The sequence below is a fragment of the Spinacia oleracea genome, chromosome 1, assembly GCF_020520425.1.
Source record: "Spinacia oleracea cultivar Varoflay chromosome 1, BTI_SOV_V1, whole genome shotgun sequence".
NCBI classification, from domain to species: domain Eukaryota; kingdom Viridiplantae; phylum Streptophyta; class Magnoliopsida; order Caryophyllales; family Amaranthaceae; genus Spinacia; species Spinacia oleracea.
Genome location: NC_079487.1, coordinates 109819677 through 109841959, shown reverse-complemented (window position 1 = coordinate 109841959; position 22283 = coordinate 109819677). Strand labels below are relative to the sequence as shown.

Sequence of the window (22283 nt, the reverse complement as noted above, 5' to 3'; positions counted from 1 at the left end):
TAAAACAACTTGATTAGAATTAATAAGGACTGAATAATTGGTAGATTATTGGTGCCCTTGATTAATTGCTGCAAATGTTTACGTTATGCATAATGTGTTTTACTAACCAGCTATGTGGGCCATTCATGATAATGAATGGGTGAATGGTATATATTGTATATGTACTGTTTTGCAGGTTATGAAGTGACTAGTATGGCCCAAATAGGATAGAAAATATGGTCTGCGTACCATTAATTTGAATGTAATTGGTCTAAAGTACCAAAGTTGTTTTTCAATTCAAATATGGTCTGCGTACCATCAAATAGTTGTAATTAGTTTTAATTATAGCTTATCCTATTTGAAGAAAATGGTGCCTCCCACGGAGATTTTCAAGACGGACTTTGAAGTTAAAGCTTCAAGATGAAGTCGGGCCATACTAGATCACATTTATCTTATGCATGCTTTAAGTTATTTATTGCTTTAAATATGTCTTAAAATGCATGAGATCAAAAGCTTGATTATGTTGCATGATTAAGGATTTTAGTTCACTTAAAATCTAACCAACATAGTAAGAGCCTTAAGTTCCAAACTTAAAAATTGAGTTAAAAGGTGCCATGCCAAAATATACACTTGCTTGGGTATCCTTTACATCAATCTAGTAATAGTTTTCGCTCAGCGAGGTGTTACTTATTGGTCCTAAAGGGGCAAGGTACACAAATAATTGTGAGTACATGTTAGTTTTGGTGAAACTCAACGATATAAGTAAGGAGTCCTTTTATGTCGTGGGAAAATCGATAGGTTTACCTAATAAGTTCTTAGACGTACCTATCAACCAAGAATAGTTTCTAGACTATTAGCAAAAGGCTTTTGCTTACCTAAAATGTTTTAGAATTGAGTCGACAAACTGTGCTTAATTCTTCAATGGTTTTAGGGTCTTGGAATCATTTTATTCACACCTGCCGGAACACATAATTCGAATAAAATGCTAATAACTTGTTGAAATTGCATGATTGCTTTAATTTTCAAGTTATTACTCATGATAAATGTTTAGACTTTGCATACTTCAATGTATGTTTTAATTATTGTTTATAATTAAATATCTTGCACTGCAATAAATCCTTTTAGAAAGGTAACAGTAAATTTCCTCGATTGGTAGTGAATCCAAGAACGATTCACGGAAAAGAGAGAAAGTGAGCAATTTAAAATGTACGTTTCTTATATCGACTTTTATGGTTGTTTTTGAATATCAAAATCGAATGGCAAACCAATTGGTGCTTGTGAATTCAAAATACACTGTAGTTTTGAGATCATAAAGCATTGAGCTTAAACGCTCAGCTTTACCAATGGTTAACAACCTAATATCTTTGTCCATTTAATTCTCGAATGAGTCTAGTCCCTAGACATTCGAATAGATCGATACTTAGAGAACTTTAGAAGCTTCTGGTAAGATCATCTAGTTGAAACAAAATATTCAACATAAATTAAAATGGTAAAGAACCTTGTTGGTGACATTGGACATGTCTAACAAAGTATAAAAGTCAACACTAAAGAATTCAATTCTTAAGACTATAAGAAAGGGTACAAGAAATAGGAAAACAAAGGAACATATGAAAGGAATTTACGATTCCGTTTCTACCTATAAGTTTATGTTTAAAGAGAAGTGACCTAGCAATCAAACTTCCTTGGTATCATATACCGCTTGAGGTTCTTACTTCGGTAATAACTCAAACAATGGAAGCTAGGATACACTAATGACCTACAAGTGGGAAATGAAGCATGGCAATGCTACATTAGTTGTAGAGTCATCTAGTTTGTTTTAAGTCCTTTCAAAGGCTGGAACTTAATGGCTATTTTGTTCCATAATCAGCATACCTAAATTTCTGTTTTCAAACACAGAAAGACTCACATTCAAGAAAAACAAAAACAATGTTGTTTGTTTATTTGAATGAAATGGTCAATTACGGGTTGAGTCAATATGCTTGATTAAAACAAACAACTCTTTAAAGAACTTTACTAGGTTCAAATCAACCCCTTGATTTGAGTTCCACTAATCTTTGGCATTGTTGCTTAGACCATATCAACAAGTTAACATTCAAAAGCTCTATTTTAATGGACTTTTGAAAGTTGGTTGATTTCTAGATCAACTTAAGACAAGCTAGTCTTACTTGTTGAAAGTAACAAAGAATATGAACTATTGTTAGAACGCCTAGACGATAGAGTTCAAAGCTAAAGAAAGGTTTTATGACTTTATTATTTCACATGGATTTGAGTGAATATAGGTTTATTTACTCAAATGTGATATAAGTTGAATCTGTTTGGCTGGTTCAAAGATTCAGAAGTATAAAATCCACTTGGCAAGAAATCATAAAGATCTAGGTTAGATCATGTTGATGATTACTTGAGACCAAATATGATCATCAATGATTGTGTGTTGTAATTTCACAATCTAGGTCCATAAGATATGGCATATCTTAGTTAGAATAATCGAAGTCAATTAGTACTTGATTCGATCAATGATGGATCATAAAGACTTTTCCTATAATTTCTAAAACAAAATGCTCAACTACCACCAAACTAAACCAAATTCGTCAAAGCTATTGAAAAGTAATTTCAGAATAACTTTTCATAAAATATATCTAGAGAGTTGCAAAACTCAGTGGGAGCTTAGTGTTTGTCATTCGACAAACTAAGGGTCAAGTATAGATATATGTTTCATTGTGATTTATTCAAATGAGACACAAGGGTATTGTTTCTACCACGAATTTTTGAGAACATAATGTTTGTTTGCTCGAAATAATGTCCTTTTGGAGATTCGTTTCCAAAATGACAAGTGGGAGAAAATAGACCTCGAAAGTCTTCGAGGCGAACAACAAACATAAACAGACATTCCGGAGGCTTTTCGAAGTGCTTCAGAAAACCCGAACGTATTCTTTAAGGACTTTACAAGTGGCTTTAAGGAATAGACATCTCTTAGAAGACTTTACAAGTGCTTCAAGGAGAACAGAATATTCAAAGGACTTTTAAGTGGCTATTGATATTCTATTGTTTGATGTTCTATACCCTAGTAGGCATAGAGTTCAAGTCACTGGAACTATGAGACTCTTCTATTAGATAGTGAAGAAACATAGAGATCAGGTCAATGAAACTATGAGATTCTTCTATTAAATAGTGAAGAAACCTACAACTTGCAGTCAAACTATTATCATATAGATTAATGAGTTTGTGACTTGTAAGAAAGCTATGACGAAATATAGATTCCCTAAAATGGTTAGAGGCCATATATAGACTATATGTTTAAATGGTTAGAGGCCATAAAACATACTCAATGTTTTGATGACAAAATTGAAATTTTGTTGATTTGCAAGAATAGTTTCACACCTATTGGTTGCAAGTTTGTTTTAAGGATAAAAACCATCAAACATGGAATTGTGTTCACGCACAAAGCTAGATTAGTTGCTAAAAGGTTACAAGCAAATTCATGGCATGGATTGTGTTGAAACCTCATGCATAATCGTAATGCTCAAGTCTATAATTCAAGCAATGATTGCATATCGGTACATATAGCAATTGGATGACAAAACAATTCCTCAATAAAATGTTGGAATAAAATATGTACATGGTATGTCATAGGATTTGTGGATCCAAATAAATGATTGAAAAAGAAAGCTAGCTTATGAAATCTAAGTACAGATTTAAGCAAGCAATTGGGAATTAGAAATGTATTTTAGTGAAGCTAATAAGTATTTTAGTTTCATAAAATGTACATGATTCTTATAGGTATATAAGAAGTTTAGTGGGAGTACATAAAACTTAATTGGTCCTATGTGTATCACACACATATCTCTCTATTGTGAAATAACATTCAAATGATAATAACTTAGGTTTGAAATTATTCATCAATGTTGGACCAAGGCGAAACTTAGTGCATACTGGGTATTAAGATCTATTTACAAAGATCTTATATTAATGTTTTAGATTAAGTAATGGCATTTACTAAATCAAACACGAATGACTCCATTGGAGATATTCGACCCATGTGAATAAATCTAAGTAAAGAATGTTTGAACTATGTATAAGCATTTACTAAGTTAAACATCAAAGAGTCTAAATGAGATTCTTAAACCTATATTATATGTCAAAGAATTTAGCTGGATTCAGTATCTGCTGAAATTGAATGAGCTAAAGTTACATGAATAGAATTCAATTGGGAATTATTCTGCAAAAGAATTAATCATGTATGATATAATATGAGGATCGCCAAAAACGTATCGTATGACTTTAGCCATGACGAACATATACCAATCTCTATTGATCTAAGTAAAGATCAACTAGATTGAGATCAAGAATACTTATGGTACTTGAAAAGGTACATAGGAATAGTTCTTGATTCAAGGAAATAAAGATATGCTAAATATTGATGCTACACACATAAACACTGGCAAAGGATCAAGCAAGACCCTTTGGAGTTAACCATTGATAAGGACGAGCTATAGAGCATCGTGTTTTGAAAATGGCAACATGGGTTGGAGACCATGAGTTGTTGCGTGGGAAATTAAAATAATAATTTCTATGTTCCAAGATATAGTTGGAGAATCTTCCACATATCTATGAACTGCCTGGATAGGTAAATCCAAACAAAGCATCACTAGCAACCTATACAGTTGAAGTAAAAGTAATTATTGCCTAAGAAGCAATAAAACAGGGTTGTTTAAAGTTCTTCACTGAACTTGGGTAGATCACCTATCTGCTGGCTTGATGGTTCTTCATTGAAAAATGCGTAAAACCACTCTTGAAGCAAGAAAAACGTCTGCTAACTTGATGGTTCTTCATTGAAAAATGAGTAAAACCACCATCGAAGTAAGAAAGACTAGATCACATAATAAAAAAACTCGAAAAGATCTTATCATCATATCTCGAAGAACATTCGATGAAAAGGATATTAAGATTGGCAAAGCATGATAACTAAACCTATGCAACAAGTGAGAAGCAACACTCACGTTGTAGCACTGGAAATCAAGCATAGCTTTGAATTCCATGAATTGTTTTAGAAGATGGGTTTGAGGCCCATGGTTATAAAACATTGGGGTTGAACATTTATCATATATGAAATGTATTTTCATATTCCATTTAATCTTGGTTTAGTATTAAATGATGAGTCCCTTCAAATTTGACGATATATTCAAGATAGACTGTCAGGACCAGTCCTGTGACTAAGAAATGTCTATCAAGTGAACTTGAATGTCAAAGGTTGAAAATGGTCCCTAGTCGGAGTTTTCTATAAAATTGGACGCATAGAAAACGTTAGACGATTAGAATGCAAGATGACTAGTAGTTCTGTTTCTTGAACTATGTGGACATGGCAATGTCATAATCATTTGCATAGATACTTACTTTGGGAAGACTAGTATCGGACAAGACCTATGAAACTTTACTGTAAGAGATGAAAATCTGTCATAAGTAAATTTCATTAAAATTATTAGACACTAAATCCTCAATACCTGAGTGATTTGAGATTACTTGTTTGAGAACTGGTTGCTTTGACGTTGACCAACCGTCGCACCGTAAAAGGAGGATATAAAGGCAACGCTCAGGTAATCACCTATCAAACGAAGTCTAATCTCAAGATCGCAAGATTGGGATTGTCCTCCCATAAATCGGGATGAGATGCTTAAAAGTTGTACAAGGCCACTCGGAGAGCTAGAAACTGTGAAATGCATGGCCGTGCTCGGATGAATCATAGGCTATGATTATCTGTTTATTTGATCAGTTGAACTCTGAAACCGAGAAACACCTCTGGACATAATAAGGATGACAACTCTTACCTTATGTTCAAGAGCAAGCATCGAGCGACAAAGGAATTAGGAAATGCACACTTGTCCCTAAGGACAAGTGGGAGACTGAAGGAAATAATGCCCTTGGTCCAAGTATGCATTCTATGTTAAGTCTAATAAATGCGGTTCAGTATTAATTAACAAGTTAATAATTCAGTGAGATCAAGTGAGCTGAATGCCTAGCTAGAGGCCGCTTCAGTTCAAGTGGAATTAATGATATTAATCCACAGCTTACTCTTGACTGAACCCGTAGGGTCACACAAATAGTACGTAAACGGATCAAGTATTTAAAGGCATTAGATACTCTATCTATGGATATTCGGAATCGACGGATCTTGGTTTCAGTGGGAGCTGAGATCGTCACAGGCAAGAAATGAATACTCCGGAAACGATGATATTGCCGGAAACGGAAATATGGATCGTATCGGAAATATAAATATTATCCAAGTCGTAGATGTTGCCGGAAACGGAAACATGGTACGTATCGGAAAATATTATCGGAAATGGAAATATTGCCAGAATCGGAAATATTGCCGGAAACGGAAATATTGTCAGAATCGGAAATATTATCGGAATCGGAAAATAATTCCGGAAACGGAAATATTAAATATTTGTTCGAAACGGAAATTAATTCCGGAATCGAAAATGTTAAATATTGTTCGTATCGGAAATGAATTCCGGAATCGGAAATTTAATCGGAAGCGTATCGTACGAATAAGCATCGGACGAGGCCTGCCGGACGAGGGCCCAGCACGAAGCCAGGCCATCGCCCAGCAAGCCCAGCGCGCCACACGAACAGCGCAAGGCCAGGCCCAGCAGGCCGTGGCAGCGCGCACAGCGCGCGCAGCGCGCGCAGATGCTTGCGTGGGCTTGTAGCTCGCGTAGGCCTCGCTGCGTGGGCTGCTGCTCGCACGCACGCGCATGGGCGGCCCATCGTGGCTGCCGTGTGTGTGTGCGTAAGTGTTTGTGTTCATGCACGATTCCTAAAACGTGCAGAGTTCGGTTAATGATTAAATTCCTAATTCTATTTGATAAATTAATTAATTAGAGTTCTTGTAGGATTCTAAGTTTAATTAATTCGTATCCTAATAGGATTCCAATTCCCTTTCCATACCCCTATAAATATGTGGCCTGGGTTCACAATTTATAACGAGTTTCAAAGTATTCAAAGTGAGTTTTTGAGAGAAAAATTCAGTCACACATCTTGCTCAAAAGTGCCGAAAATTCTAGTACCTTAAGGGCGATTCTAGTTGGTCAATCTTAAGGCGGATCCGGACGTGCTGTGGACTATCTACGGAGGGACGACACTTGGAGTCCTAAAGACTTGTTCTTGTTCGGTTCGGGCGCAGCTAGGGAAGGCACGCAACAAAGAGTATGCATCTAAATTATGCTATATGATTATGTGTAAATAATATGTATTCCTGGGTTAATGGTTGTTTCCGCATGATTTATGTAATATCATATGTATCATAACCTAACACTACCCCCACCGTCTAAACCCTAGATTTAGGTTTTCCGGCCATGGATGTAGATAGAGCTAAGAAGAAGTTTCTAGTTTAAACCTCCAGTGAGAGGGAGGAGGATGAAGTTCCTCTGAGGAAATCGAAGAAGGCTTCTCGGGGTAAGGTCGCTTCGGGGAGCACCGTTGTTGGTGGATCCGGGGGTTCTGCTCGTGTTGGGTCGAGCAGACGAGCTGGTTCCTCGGAAAGCTATCATGTTTATCCTCGTTTTTTCAAGGAAGCGAATCCACATTCGAGGCTTGCGCCAATTCTGCATGAGGTCTCCAACCTTGGTGGGCCAATGAATAAAGCTCCCAACGGCGACTGGTTGGTAAAAGTCGGCAGGGGTCTTTATCATCATATCGGGTGGCTGAAGAGTTATACGACATCCAGTATTCCCATGGGTATTGGTGCGAATTGCCTAACCAAGAGCGTCATCGGGTGACTGTAATACCCCAATATTTTATGATTTTATAAAATATATTTTTAGCCAGAATAAGGTTAGAGTAGTATTTATCTATTATGAATGTTGTCCTAAATTAAATAGCCTAATTATATTTTTGAATAAAACCTATTTTAGTTTTAGTAGTACTCTTTTTACAAACATTATAAATACTCTTAAACCCTATTATTTTATAGTTCAGCCGTCGTGAGTTTAGGCATGAGTGTGTTCTTGATTGAAGAGAATATTAGTTAATCCTTGATAAAATATTTATGTATCATAATTAGCATCATCCCTTAATGCTTCGGTTATCAAGCATGCAGACCAAATTTGTAATTCGTCGTATGTGAATCTGCGAGTTCGTGTGCTAGTGATTCTTGCTGCAAGTTTCAATTGGTTTCTCGATATTAATGGAATAGGTAATCACGCCTATTCATTAGCTAATTGTAATTAAGCGTTAATGATTCGATCATGTGTTCATATCATTATATATATTCACAGTTACGATAGTGGCGCGTAAATTATTTGTGTGGCTTTTGCTTTATTTACTCTTAATTGTATTGCAAGATAGGATATTAGTTTATAGTAGTAACAAATTTATGTTATTCTCGTAGATTATATTGGCATATGGTTATACAATTGATTTATTAGTAAGGTTTTGGTGTCTATATTGGATAACTCAATACAGGTATTAATATCGAGGTTGATCGTATCAAATTATGGGATTGATCGATAGCTATATTGGGTACAGTTTCATATATTGCAGTAGAGGAGTGAGATTATTATAGAACTAGTATTTTATGCACGCGTTGCGTGCGGGAGTATATAAAAACTTAAAATTGTATTACAACCACTAAATATAAATATTAGATTAAAAAAATGTTCACAAAGTTCGTATTTAAAAAAAATTAAGGTTAAACTATACGATTATACATCTAAATAGTGAAACAGAGTAATCATGCCTTTACATGACAAAGAATCTATATCTTAGTACCAAAATATAAATTCCAAAATTCCATCATGAACATCATTAAATCTTAATTCCGGAATCTAAGAGTTGCTCCATTTTGTTTCATTAACCCCATTTATGAACATCATTTATCAAACTCTTTGAAAAACTTTCTACAGCAATCAACCAAATGACAGCATGATTAACAAATAATTGAATATGCAAACAATTTATTCTAGAACCTAATGCATGCTTCCTGAGTTCTTGATGCAGGTTGAACCAGAATTGTCTACTTTCTTGCAGAGTGAGCAGAAGCAGCAGCAGCAGCAACAACAGTTCTTTAATAGCAGAGTGAGCAGTAACAGTTTGTGGCTTTGTAGCTAGAAATTTGAGTAAACATGAGATTAGCTCAATGAAGGTCTGCATAGGTTGATTGTCTAATGAAGTTCTGCATAGGTTGATTAGCTCAATGAAGTTATGCATAAGATGGTCTACAACAGAGCCTCTTATATGCACCAGAATTTGTATGAATCAACAAAATAAGATGAATACACACAATCTCACATAAACAATCAAATGGGAAACAGATCGAGTACCCTGAATTTGCAAATAAACACTTAAAAATAAAATCACGGCAAACATCAAAATAACAGATTAATTTTCTCAAAATAAACCAGACTGAAACTTCTAAAACAGAAATTATACTGCATTCCATCTTGCTTAATCATTTTCGGCTACCAGTTCCTTTGTCGCTTAGGGGATGCCAACCAATAAGGACGGAAGAATATATGCTCCGATAAGCAAGTTGTAAGTATCATGAACAGTGAAGTTGTCATTGTTTTACTCATAGACTTCTATTGCTAGTAAATATTAAGTTAAGCAAATGTATCCAGCTACACCTTAAAGGAAAGCAACTAAGATACAAAGTTCCACAACATAAATTGAATTACGCAGATGATAACTCAAAACCAACAATAATACATGTTACCAAGAAATACTACACTTACCCTTCTCTTCTCAGCTTCAATTCTCTGACTTTCCATCTTCATCTCCCTTTGACAACAAAAATAAACGATCAGAACATGCACTGTGGTCATGTGTCAGCTAAAACTAATGTTATGAAAACACATTGTGCTCTGTATCAGTATTACATAAATATATCCTCAAGCTGGCAGTGATAAAGACGTCATAATATCCCCCTCTCCTTTCTCCCCTGGATCATAGAATCCACCCGAGACACATTTTAAAGTTCCCCTCTCATTTCACAATTCAATGATCCGTGCAAGACAAAAGCAGTAAGTCCTAATTCATCCCCATATCCAATACACTACGTCAAATTTCCATGTACTATAAGGATTGAGTTCCAATACAACCCCATATTCAGATGGCATCCTGACTTTGGGGTTGTATATAAGACTATCATTCTGATGCCAAGTTGCCGGCCTACGATTACAATTTGTTGGGAATTAAATATAAACCACACATAGGGCCGTTTTAAATATTTTCGAGTGCATGTTTTAATATTGTTCTAATCTTAAAAATAGGGTCCTTAATGCAAAAAATATGAGATAATCAAAGTAAAACTTAATATTTAAGGCAGTATCATCAAGCAAAAGTGTTATCATACAAATTGCAAAACCAGGTCAAACAGGAAAACAAAAACGATAATGATGTTTTCTGAAATTAGCACGTAAAAAGAACAGGGAGAGAAGTTGGGATCAATGGATCATCATAGTTCTTAAAGAAAAAAGAGAAGAACTTTTCTTGACTACATACATGGTTACATGCCTAAGGCGTTGTGAGATACGTTATTACCGGTCAATTTTCAGATTAAGATAACTGTGACTTAGAAAAAGAGATTGTTTCAATGTAGAATTCTCTGAATTCCAAGTAAGCAAAACATACGTATGTAGACATCAGGCTGCCTAGACTATTATAAAGGACGCTAGTTATTCTGTACAAAACAGACACCTTTCTTGATCTTGCATCTTAAAAAAGCTTGGTCTCCTCATTTGTCAAACAATCATCATTACAAAATTAAGCTCAAGGAAGAAGTGGATGAACAAAGTCATGTTTTCCTTTTGTCAAATCATTTACCTCAGTTACATTGCACAAAAAATGAACATCATTCAGACGGAGTAGTTTATGTCTATTTCAAACTCTCAGAAGTAGCTTAGAGATGATTATTCTAGAATCTAGATTGCAAATATGAGTACTCTATACTTGCTTATTATACACGAAGTGTATACCAAAATGGATTATTTTTCTTATTTTTTCTTAGTTATTAGATTGGATCTAATTATATCGTTGCTCTGCTCTCATTACCTGTTATTGTAAATAAACTATTTTTACGATTTTAGGTGTGGTTTGACACATGTATGATAGCTTCCGTTCAACTTGCAGAATCACCAAGGTCTTAAATTCGTAGGTCTTAAATACCAGAGAAAACTGTCGACTCCATAGATAATATGAAAACAAAGACTGATAGTTTGGGATTACCACATGATCATGCATCAGTCAAGTTTGGGATTGAAAGAATCCAAGTCAAAGAAAATTTAGAAGCAACATCAAGGCCAAGGCATACAATAACAATTGATAACCAAACACATAATGTACATATATATGCTCATGACTTTATGGGATTCAACCAAAATTACTGAGTCAAAGCTCAACAGTTACTATACTCATTGCAAGATAGTAAGAAGAGGATTGCAAAAGGACTACACAATAGATAATCTCAATGCCAATCACCATAGAAAGCTTGCTAAAACGAAAAAAGCATCAAGCAGTCAATCAATTCCGAGATACTTACTTGCGGCATATAATCTTCTCTTGGTTGAATTTCCTAGCCAGGGCCAGAGAAGGCTCAATAATTCCACCATGAAGCCTCAGAACCAGATTGGATAAATCATCCCCAATAATCATAAGTCCAGTGGCAGCAACCAATCAATTCAAACAACCAAATTCAAAGAATCAACACACAAATGCAATCAAAATTCAAACACAATAGCATAAAACAACCAAATTCAAAGAATTAACACAAAAATGCAATCAAAATTCAAATACAATGGCATTAAACAACCAAATTCAAAGAATTAACACAAAAATGTAATCAAAAATTCAAACACAATGGCATTAAACAACCAAATTCAAAGAATTAACACAAAAATACAGGTTGGTAATATAACACTTTTACGGGATTATAACACAGCTCAGTTAATGTTAGCAAATCCCAGTATTCCCTTGATCAACTACAACTATCAATAATAGTAAAGAAATTGAGTGATTTACCTGAGAGAGAAAGATCGTGATTCTGTAACTCGATTTCTTCGCCAAATCTTAATCATCAATCAATGGAGTTGGAACAAAGTTAAACCCCCAAATCTTAAAAATTTGAAATCGAAAGATTTAAGAAATAAGAAAATTTGAATGTTTTACCTAAGAGAGAGGGATGTAGCGTGATTCTGAACTCGTTCTTCCCCATTTCTACCCCAGACAATTGGAACCCGCCATTCACCAATTAGATCTCGATTATTTTTTTATGGATTTTTTCGATCATGTTGATTTTGCAGAAGATCGATGAATAAGATTGAAGGACAAAATCTGATGGAGGAGATAGAAGAAAACGAACTGGAGGGAGGAGAGAGAAGAAAACGGGAGGGAGAGCAAAGGGTTTGTGTTGCAGGGAGGGAGGAGAGAGAAGGAAACGGGAGGGGAAAGCGAAGGCGGAAGGCCGAAGGGTTTGTGTTGCAACTGAAGTGTAAAGGCTATATTCGTCTTTTTGCTTGGGGACACGAAAAGTGGAGTTACCAAAATGCTCTCAGCTGTTCCTTTATATAATAGAGATGAGTTACTCCGTATATGATTTTGGGATCTTTTGCCATTATTGATAAGTTTATTTTGAAACCCATTGTGGGTATATTGAACAGATTATGAGAAGGTTGATAAATTATTATATTCTTTAATTTTATAAAATATATTTTATAGTCAAAATATAATTATTTCCATTTTAATTAGTCCCCATTAATATTTTCGTAAAGTTTAAAACCTATTTTACTGGTTATGAAAATCTATTATATGAGTATCTATAAATACCATAAACCCTAATATTATTTCCATAGAAAAACTATCTTGTTTTGCCGTCTTAATTTTTTTTCGTTCCCTTCGTGACTGAAACCAATTGGTATCAAATTCATTGTTTTTCACCTAATCATCAAATCATCATTTGCTAATGACATAAATACCTCAAACTGTCACACATGATTTCTTTTGGCAATTTATTTGATTTTCGTTATCGAGCCCCAAACAATATTTTCTACCATACACGCTTTAATCTACCTCTTGATAAATCATTGGCTGATCGATGAGTTTCAGTGAGATAATTTGAGCACTACTCCCTCCGTCCCTTAATACTTGATCTGTTTTGACTTTTTGTACTATTCACATAATTCACTTTGACCCTATTTTATTTCTAGTATATGAAAATAAATGTTAGTATATAATATATTGTTGGCTTCATCTTAATATATAATTTCAAAATATTAATATTTTTATAAGTTTTTATAATATGTAGTTAAAGAAATAGGTGGTCAAAGTTGTGCATCGGCAAGCGTGTCCGGTCAAAACAGGTCGAGTATTAAGGGACAGAGGGAGTATGTTTTTCTCATTTCCGGGAAGGTAATCACGCACACTTAGTCTCTTTAAATTATTCATAATTAAGTATTGATTATTATATATAATCATGTATAGGTCTTTGGAGTTGTTTGTTATATATAGTATAAATTTTATGTCTAATTATAAGTTAATAATGTGATAACGTGTATTGGATAAATGCTCAACTCATGGATAATATTGTTGATTTAGATTTCTTATTATATTAGTCACTGTTATTTAGTATATGTGTAGATATCTAAGGGTCTAGTTTATTTGTGGATTGATATTGGAAATTTGGAATGGGTCAATCTATATATTCTAGAGGTTTAGATTGTTATAGAGTTTCTTGGCTTTATTAATTAATAGTTAGTAATTACGCTTAGTCCCTTTTGTATATTATTAGTTGTAATCACGCGCACATAGTCCTTTTATATTGTTTGTGTATATTATTTATTATGTGTAATTACGCATATTCTTTAGAGGTGTTTATATTAATCAGTTGTAATCGCACTGATTTCTTTATGAGTTTATTAGAATTGTGTGTTTTGTGATATATATGACCCACTTGGAATATATGGTTATCTGCTAGTATCTATCTTTTATATATTCTTGCTTGTTATGTATTTTATTTTATATCAAAGCTAGTGTTGTATTTTCTCTTACCATGAGTACGTTGATGGTACTAAGATGATTCCCATAAGTTTATTATTAAGGAATTAGTGGTATTGTTCATATTGAGTATTAGTGTTACTGGTACTATTTTGGGATGATAATTGATCATCTCCTAATTCCTTTTTCTCTAAGATATTGTATGAACCGGTTAAATAGCACATTGTGCTTTATTATTTGGTCGGAGCCATGAGCACGACCCTAGGCTTAATCTACTCCTTTGAGTTAAAAACATTCACCGGGGGGTGTGCACACTTAAAGACTAAGACCTGTTTGGTGGTTACATCCAATAGTCCAATACTATTGGGTGGTGGACTAGATTCATATTTTTCTGGTGGTTACATCCAATAGTTTAATATATACTAATGGGTGGTGGACGCGATCCACATTCCTCAAATGGTGAACTTATAAGAAATTAACAATAAACCCTTGTTACTTATGGTTATAGGTACTAGTTTTATAAGAATTGTTTATCAATTTGTACTTATGTGTTTGTTAAATTATTATTATTATATTATATTATTATTATTATTATTATTATTATTATTATTATTATTATTATTATTATTATTATTATTATATGTCTGGTTATTCAATAAGCGATGATTACTCAGTTTTTGCTGACGTGTGTGTTTATTTGTTATGTGTGTTTGCGGCCATGTCTTTTTCTTATGGTGGCCCTGCGACGATCCTTTTGGAATTTGTCCACTATGGTGAGCAGTCAAGACTGACTGGAGAAGATCGATCGTAAAAGACGCAATTACATGCAAGTTGAAGGAGCTCAATATTATCGTTTAGTCTTGTATGACAGTTTAATACTTTTAGTTTAAATAGACCACCTAGTAATCGAGTTGTAATAGTTTGAGTTTTGTAAGCCTTAGCACTTGACAATGTGATCAAGTGTGGCGGTGATACCTCCGATTTAGGTATAAGCTTCCGCAATTTATTATAAAGTCTTTTATATTTCTATTTATTTCTAGTAGTAAATTGGGGGTGTTACAGTGACGAATCCTCCGAGTGGTTTCATCGCGGTCTACACTCATCATTTTGAGTATGGCCTTCGATTCCCCTTGGATCCTTTTGTTGCAGACGTGTTGGTTGCCTACAACATCTCCTTGGCTCAACTGACCCCAAAGTCTATGAGGCATATCATCGACTTACGATATGTGTGCGATTTCATAAACTTTCCCTTGTCTGTGGTCGTCTTCATAGATCTGCATGAATTGCAGAAAAATACCGTTGTTGCAGGTGTCAATAGACATGGGTTAGCCTTCTTATACCACATCTCATCCCTACATTTCTTAGGATCATGTGTGGAAAGGGGAATGGCTTCTTGTTCGTGTCCCAATGGATTCGAGGCACCTTCACTTTTATCGGCCCCCGAAGTGGTTTGTTAAGCCAGATCGGGACATGACTGGAGTGGGTGCCCCTAACAGAAATGACAAGACTTACAACGATCTTCTGTTGTGGTTCTTGGCCAGGACCAACATGAAGTACCCCGAGCCAGAGAATTGGCTTCCAAATCTGAATTAAGTCTTTTTGGAGGTCATCCTTGCTGCCGCCGGTCTCAGGATCATTTTTGATAAGGGTGAGGTTTTCTTCGGCTGAGACCCTGTTTCATTAGTTTGATCTCCACTTTTATATTTTTTGTTTCTGACGCTTGTTTCCTCTTTTGGTATAGAGACTGGTCGCTCAGCTATTGATCATGAGAAGCTTGGAATCACTTTGGATCTAAAGAAGATACTCTGCCGGAATCCTTACTACAAGTTCGGGAGGGGAAATCCTCGGAATCCAAAGATAGAGCAATACCATCTTTCCGAGGACCAGCTTGCTCGGGCTAGGAGCGTGAGGGCTGATCCCTGGAATCTTGCAAGTCCAGAGACGCGATTCCTTTGAACGTTGTCCCTCGTTCTCTTGTGACGTCTTCAGATCCGGTAAGTTTCTTTCTTCGTAACTTCGAGTTTTCTGATTTATTTTTCGTGAGTCGAGGACTAAAGCTCTGGCCTTTGTCTTCTTAGGCACCTGCGGTTTTTTCCGTACCGCGTGCTATTCCTTCTGCCTCGTAAAATGACAAACCTTCAAACTACAACTGAAACTGTTAAATTTTTCGTTAATGGGGTCCACTTTTCGTGTTTCTTTGCCTTTGAATCTGTCATACTTGTCATTGAGTTACGGAATAATATTTCTAAGAGGCATACCAATATCTTCATGTTTAGCGTCACTGTGTGGAGGACGTACAGATTTATCTTTCATGACAACGGAATTAACACATACAAGTACCATATTTTCGTGATTTATGTGCGGAGATTAATACACGAGTATTCTTCGCATTTTCCAAGTTACGACGAGAGCTTTTCCGCAATGTCATATCGGAATAATAAGGGGTTATGGGAAACACAGTGGAACATTCACGGACCTGGCGACGAGGAGTTATGGGAAGCACAGTGGAACAAGCATGGACCAAAGAATCCAATATCAATCTTGTTTACAAAAGATATGACTGGTCGGATTTGTTAGATAGACTTGATTAGTTTTGTTACATCTAATGTTTTTTTTAATTTTTTTATTCAGATGTTATTACTTCTCTTCCTAATGTTTATTGTTTATTATTATTGTTTATTAGTTTAGGACGCGTGCAACGCACGAGTGTTACTAAATTTGTTTACGAAGTACTAACTTACAATTGGAAATATTTTTATAATATAAACTTTATTTGTAATTTGTTATGTGTGATTGAGAAAAAGTGAGATGAAAAATAAAAATAATGACGTAGAAAAATATTATTTCTGTAAAATATAATTAATTCAAATTGGTCAATTAAGCACGGTGTGCGTTATACTATGTACGTACAATATATAATTTTTTTATTTTAAACATTGTTTCACTTTTTTGGGGAATATTAGGGAGAAATTATGTTTAAGAAAATAAATTAAGTTTAAGAAACATAAAAGATACTACCTAATATATCTAACTTATTAGGGGTTAAAATTCAAACAACTTTTTGTAAAATTGGATTCATGTATTTAGGGATTTAAGCAACGAGACCGAGTTAGATTAGTTGATATAACTTTAGCGCTTATATTGTATTCAAAAATAATCCGGGTCTAGGTTAGGACTCGTGTTGTAGATTAAAATGCATATAATTACATCATTGTTATATTTAAATTTATTTTTAAGTTTAGGTTAGAACTCATATAAATATATGTAGTAAATTATATGTTCTAAATTACCAGAAAATATAAATTATAGCTTTTTCGGTTATAAATTACTGGTGTCATTTTGAATCTATATAATTAAAGCAAAGTTGTGATTAATGAGAGGTGAGAAAACCCCTAATACTCCCTTCTCACTTATGCCAAGTAATTTGCTACATCATACTCACTCCAAAAGAAACCAATCAATTCACAACTTCAATCATGCACCAATCAATCAAAGAAAAAAAAAAGAGAATGCAATCATGCTCGTCCTTTGCATGGTGTTAAGTTGCATGGCGGTCCCGCTAGTTCCAATCGTGCTTTTAGTGGTGGGCTTGTGATGCAAAGGGTAATCAAAGCCATTGGGCTTATGGATAAGGTTGCTCAGCTTGATGATCCTCAGTGTGAGTTGTTGTTGCTTAGGGCATGTACCGGAGTTTCTAAACTCTACTTTGCTTTGCGTACTTGTCCTCCTGGTATTTTTGAGGCTGCGCATCGCACTTTCGATGAGGCTCTTCGATCTTCTTTGGAGCGTACTGTTACTGCTTCGAGGCCTGGCTTTGGCGATTGGCAGTGGCGACTTGCCACCTTACCTTTTTCTTTTGGCGGACTTGGTGTTTATTCCGCGGGTGATGTTCGGCATTATGCTTTTCTTGCCTCTCGGTTGCAGTCTTTTGGTTTGCAGACACAGCTTCTACGGCATGCTAATATTGTTGGTCCTGGTCAGTCATTTGAAGATGCGTTGAGTCTATTTAGTGGAACGGTGGAGTATGACATTCTGAGTAACCCTAGTGAGGTCGCTGCCCCTAAACTTGTGAAGAAATTGGCAGATATATATTTCACAAAGGTTACTGCAACTGCAGAATCCACCTTCTCTTTATCGTCTCGGCAGTCGGCGTTGCGGAAATCGCAGCAGGGAGATCACACCTCTGCTTGGCTCGGTGCGGTCCCCATATCAGGTTTGGGATAGACGATGAATGCTAAGGCTTATCGATGTGTGTTGTGTTACCGGTTGGGGGTTCCTTTGTTCTCTGTTACGGTGCCATGTTCTGCTTGCTCCAGGTCTTTGTGGGAGACATATTTGGTGATCATGCGGTGTCATGTGCTGGCATTGTGTGTATTAAACATCGTCATAATGTGGTTCGGGATACCCTTGTTAATGTTTGTTACCGGTCTGGGATCTCGGCGCGGAAAGAGGTTGATATTGGTCTATCTGGAGGGAACGATGGAGCTCTCCGACCAGCAGACGTGTTGCTCTACTCTTGGGATCGGGGTTGTGATGTGTGTGTTGACTTGACGGGTTCTTCTCCTTTGACACAACCTGGGTTGTCTGGCTTTGCCCCAGGTCGGGTTGTGACTGATGCGGCTATTCGGAAGCGGGCCAAGTACGAAGCACGTTGCAGGGCCATTGATTATGGCTTTCTTCCGTTCTCTTTCTCTTCTTTGGGTGAGTTGGATAAGGATGTTGTTGCGTTGCTGAAGCGGATCCAGAAGTTTTCTAGGACACAAGACATTGAGGCTCGTGCTGCTGCTCATATTTTCACCAGGATAGGTTTTGCTATACCTAGAGGAATGGGGGCCCAAATTGTATCTCGGCTGCCCACTAATCATTTGTAAAATGATTGACTTTGTTAGCATTTGATTTATAATAATAATAATAATAATAAAAATAATAATAATTTATTATTATTATTATTATTATTATTATTATTATAAATCAAATGCTAACAAAGTCAAATATTATACAAATAGTTAGTGGGAAAAATCTGGGCCCCCAGCACTCCTCGATCGATTATTATTATTACTAGATTAAATCCCGTGCACGCACGGATTTTGATCATTTTTTTCACAAAATATTAACTGAATATCTCCTAAGCTACTGCATAGTTATATCATTTTTAACATACTCGTTTAAATGTATTCATCTAATGTGCATATTTAAAATATGGTAATTTGACCAAAATATTGAGTGATATATTTTCCATTATTAATATAGCGATTTGACTAAAATATTACCCATTTAGAATAATTATTATTACGTCGTATCTATTATTGCCATAATTTATAAACTAAATTTTGCTTCCATACATAAATAGTTTATAAAAAAAAGGTATAAAATAAAAATAAAATAAAACAGATACACTATTTTGGAAAGTGGTTTTTGAATGGGGAAAATCGCACCAGGAATTGACACGTGTCATTCCTGGTGTCTCTTTTAGTATATATAGTAATAGATTATTATTATTATTATTATTATTATTGTTATTATTATTATAAATAAAATGCTTACAAAGTCAAAAAATTTACAAATAGTTAGTGGGAAGCCGAGATACAATCTGGGCCCCCACTCCCCTGGCTATAGCAATAGTTATTATTATTATTATGGGAAACCACCAAAACGTTACAATCTTAACAAGCTACAAAGATAAAGTAAACTACAAGAAGTTGGTGGGGAGCCGAGATACAATCTGGGCCCCCACTCCTCTAGCTATGGCGAACCCGATCCTGCTGAAAATGTGGGTAGCTGCCCGGCCCCAATGTCTTGAGCCCTGGAGTACGTCTGGACCCGCTTCAGCAACGAAACAGCCCCTTTCTCTAATTCCCCAAAAGAAGAGAAGGAAAAAGGAAAGAAACCGTAACCCAAAGCCCTACAACGTGCCGCATACTTATCCTGCTTCCGCTGCGCAGCAACCGCCACAACCCGACCCGGAACGAAGTCTGACAACCCAGATTGCGTCATAGGGGAAGACCCAGTCAAGTAAACACACACATCTAGACCGCCATCCCATGAATAAAGAAATATATCTGCAGGACGAAGAGCTCCATCACTCTCACTAGTCAGCCCAACATCAACCTCCTTGCGAGCAGAAATCCCCGACCGATAGAAAATATCCAAAAGGGTATCACGAACAACATTATGTCGATGTTTGATACCCACAATCCCAGCACAAGACACGGCATGATCCCCATAAATGTCCCCATCGAAAACCCGAGAGCAAGCAGAACACGGCGTCGAATCAGAGAACAACGGAATACCCAACCGATAGCAAAGAACCGAACGATAAGTCTTACCGTTCATAGTCTGGCCTAAACCCGATATGGGGACTACCCGCAACCAAGCTGAGGAGTGATCCCCCTGCTGTGATTTCCAAAGGGCAACATGACGTGAAGATAAGGAGTAGGCGGATTCCGCATCAGCAGTAACCTTCGTGAAATATATGTCTGCCAATTTCTTCATGAGAGTGGGGGAAGCGATCTCACTAGGGCTACTCATAAAGTCGGTCTCCACGGCAGGGGCGGACCCAGGAATTATAAAATGGGGGTCCAAAATTAAATACAACTTCATTGCAAAAAAATAATTAAAAGTCAACTATAAAAGTCAACTATAAAAGTCAAAATTAAAAGTCAACTAAAAATTTGAAAACTCAAAATAATAAATTCGTTCATAAGATACAATAAAACTAATGAAAATATTAAAAAATAAATAAATAAATTACATTTTCCCTCGACGATTTTGCATTCCTTGAAACCGCTTCATAATAGTGAAGTATTCAAATAATATTTAATAATGAAGTATTCAATAATTCAAAAATCAAGTATTCAATAATTCAATAAATATTTAAATTCAACAATCAATCATCAAAACAACCAAACACTACCAATTTATTCAATTTTATGAATGAAATTCGAAATCAAGGATTCCATTAATTCAATAATTCAAATAAACAAGTATTCAATTATTTAATTAAATATTTAAATTCAACACTCAATCATAAATCATCCAAGCTACCAAGTACCAAACACTACCAAAGTACCAATAAATTCAATTTTATGAATGAAATTTGAAATTACCCAAAATCTAATTTACAAAATAGTTAACACTTAAACCTAATTAAATTGAACCATAAAATGTTATAAATTGATTATTTAAAAAATGAAAGAGTAAAGATTAAAGAAGGTAATACCAGTCCGCGTGAGGCCGTGAGTAGGCGGTGGCGCCGCCGCGTCGAATTGGGCAGTAACGGAGGTCGGACCGTCGGAGGCGGCACTTTCTTGAAGCGCAGCGCCGCAGCCGCAGCTCGCACTCCGGCACGGCGGCACTGCAGTGCTATTTGCTTCCTACTTTTTTAATTTGAAAAATAAAAATCCAATGTTAATTGATTATGAGAGATTCATGAGAAAGAGAGTGAGAAGATTGAAACCCATTAGCAATGAACAAAAAAGCAGAAGTCAGGGAAACAAAGAGTCGTTGTATTGGTAAAAAACAAGAAAATGTGGGTTTTTAATTTTTTATTCAATAATAATTAGTCTTGGAAGTATTACAATTTTGGGAATTAGTAAAAAGCCTAACTTTTCCTCTCCTTTTACAGGTTTCACGTGACTTTTTTTCAAAGTTGGAATTTTGTTCCATCTTTTTTTTCCTTCCCATATTATTGCTGACTTTATTGGGGGACCACAAGTACATTTTTTTTTTTTAATTCAAATTTTAAATACTTTCTAATTTTTTAAAAAAAATAATGGGGGTCCCTATGGACCCTATGGGGTATCCATAGGTCCTCCCCTGCTCCACGGTCCTATTGAAAAGACCAAGAGCATCATCAAAGGCCGACCCCGGACCATCAACACCCGAAAGCCGAAGAAGCGAATCCTGCAAACCAGAAGACTGCAAACGGGATGCAAGAAAAGCATAATGTCGAACATCACCAGCTGAATAAACACCCAACCCTCCATAAGAATAATGCCGCTTCAAAAAGATGAGGCGGACAAGTGCGCATAGCAAAGTAGAGTTTAGAAACTCCAGTGCACGCATGAAGAAGCAACAACTCACACTGGGGATCATTAAGCTTAGCTACAGCATCCATCAACACAACAGTCTTCGACACCCGTCGCGAAACCAACTCCTTGCAAAAAGAGGAATCCGTACTGACTGGACCACCAAGCAACTTAACACCAAGCGCAGGACGAACAATATCCGTAGGAAAGACACCCTCTAGACGACTGCGTGGATCCTCCGAAGGCCAGAAAACCTCTGTCTTCTCAACATTAACATGGAGACCTAAATGAGGA

General features: G+C 35.8%; 1 protein-coding gene across 1 annotated transcript; it reads right to left on the bottom strand.

Annotated features, from left to right (window-relative positions):
• Positions 1 to 19301: 19301 nt before the first annotated feature.
• Positions 19302 to 21338, bottom strand: LOC130466111 (uncharacterized). The gene is made up of 2 exons (XM_056834832.1): positions 21182 to 21338; positions 19302 to 20556 (listed from the first exon to the last, which is right to left on the bottom strand). Exon 2 carries the CDS (start codon positions 20488 to 20490, stop codon positions 19705 to 19707), a length of 786 nt encoding a protein of 261 aa, XP_056690810.1. The 5' UTR covers positions 20491 to 20556; positions 21182 to 21338; the 3' UTR covers positions 19302 to 19704.
• Between the last annotated feature and the right edge of the window lie 945 nt (positions 21339 to 22283).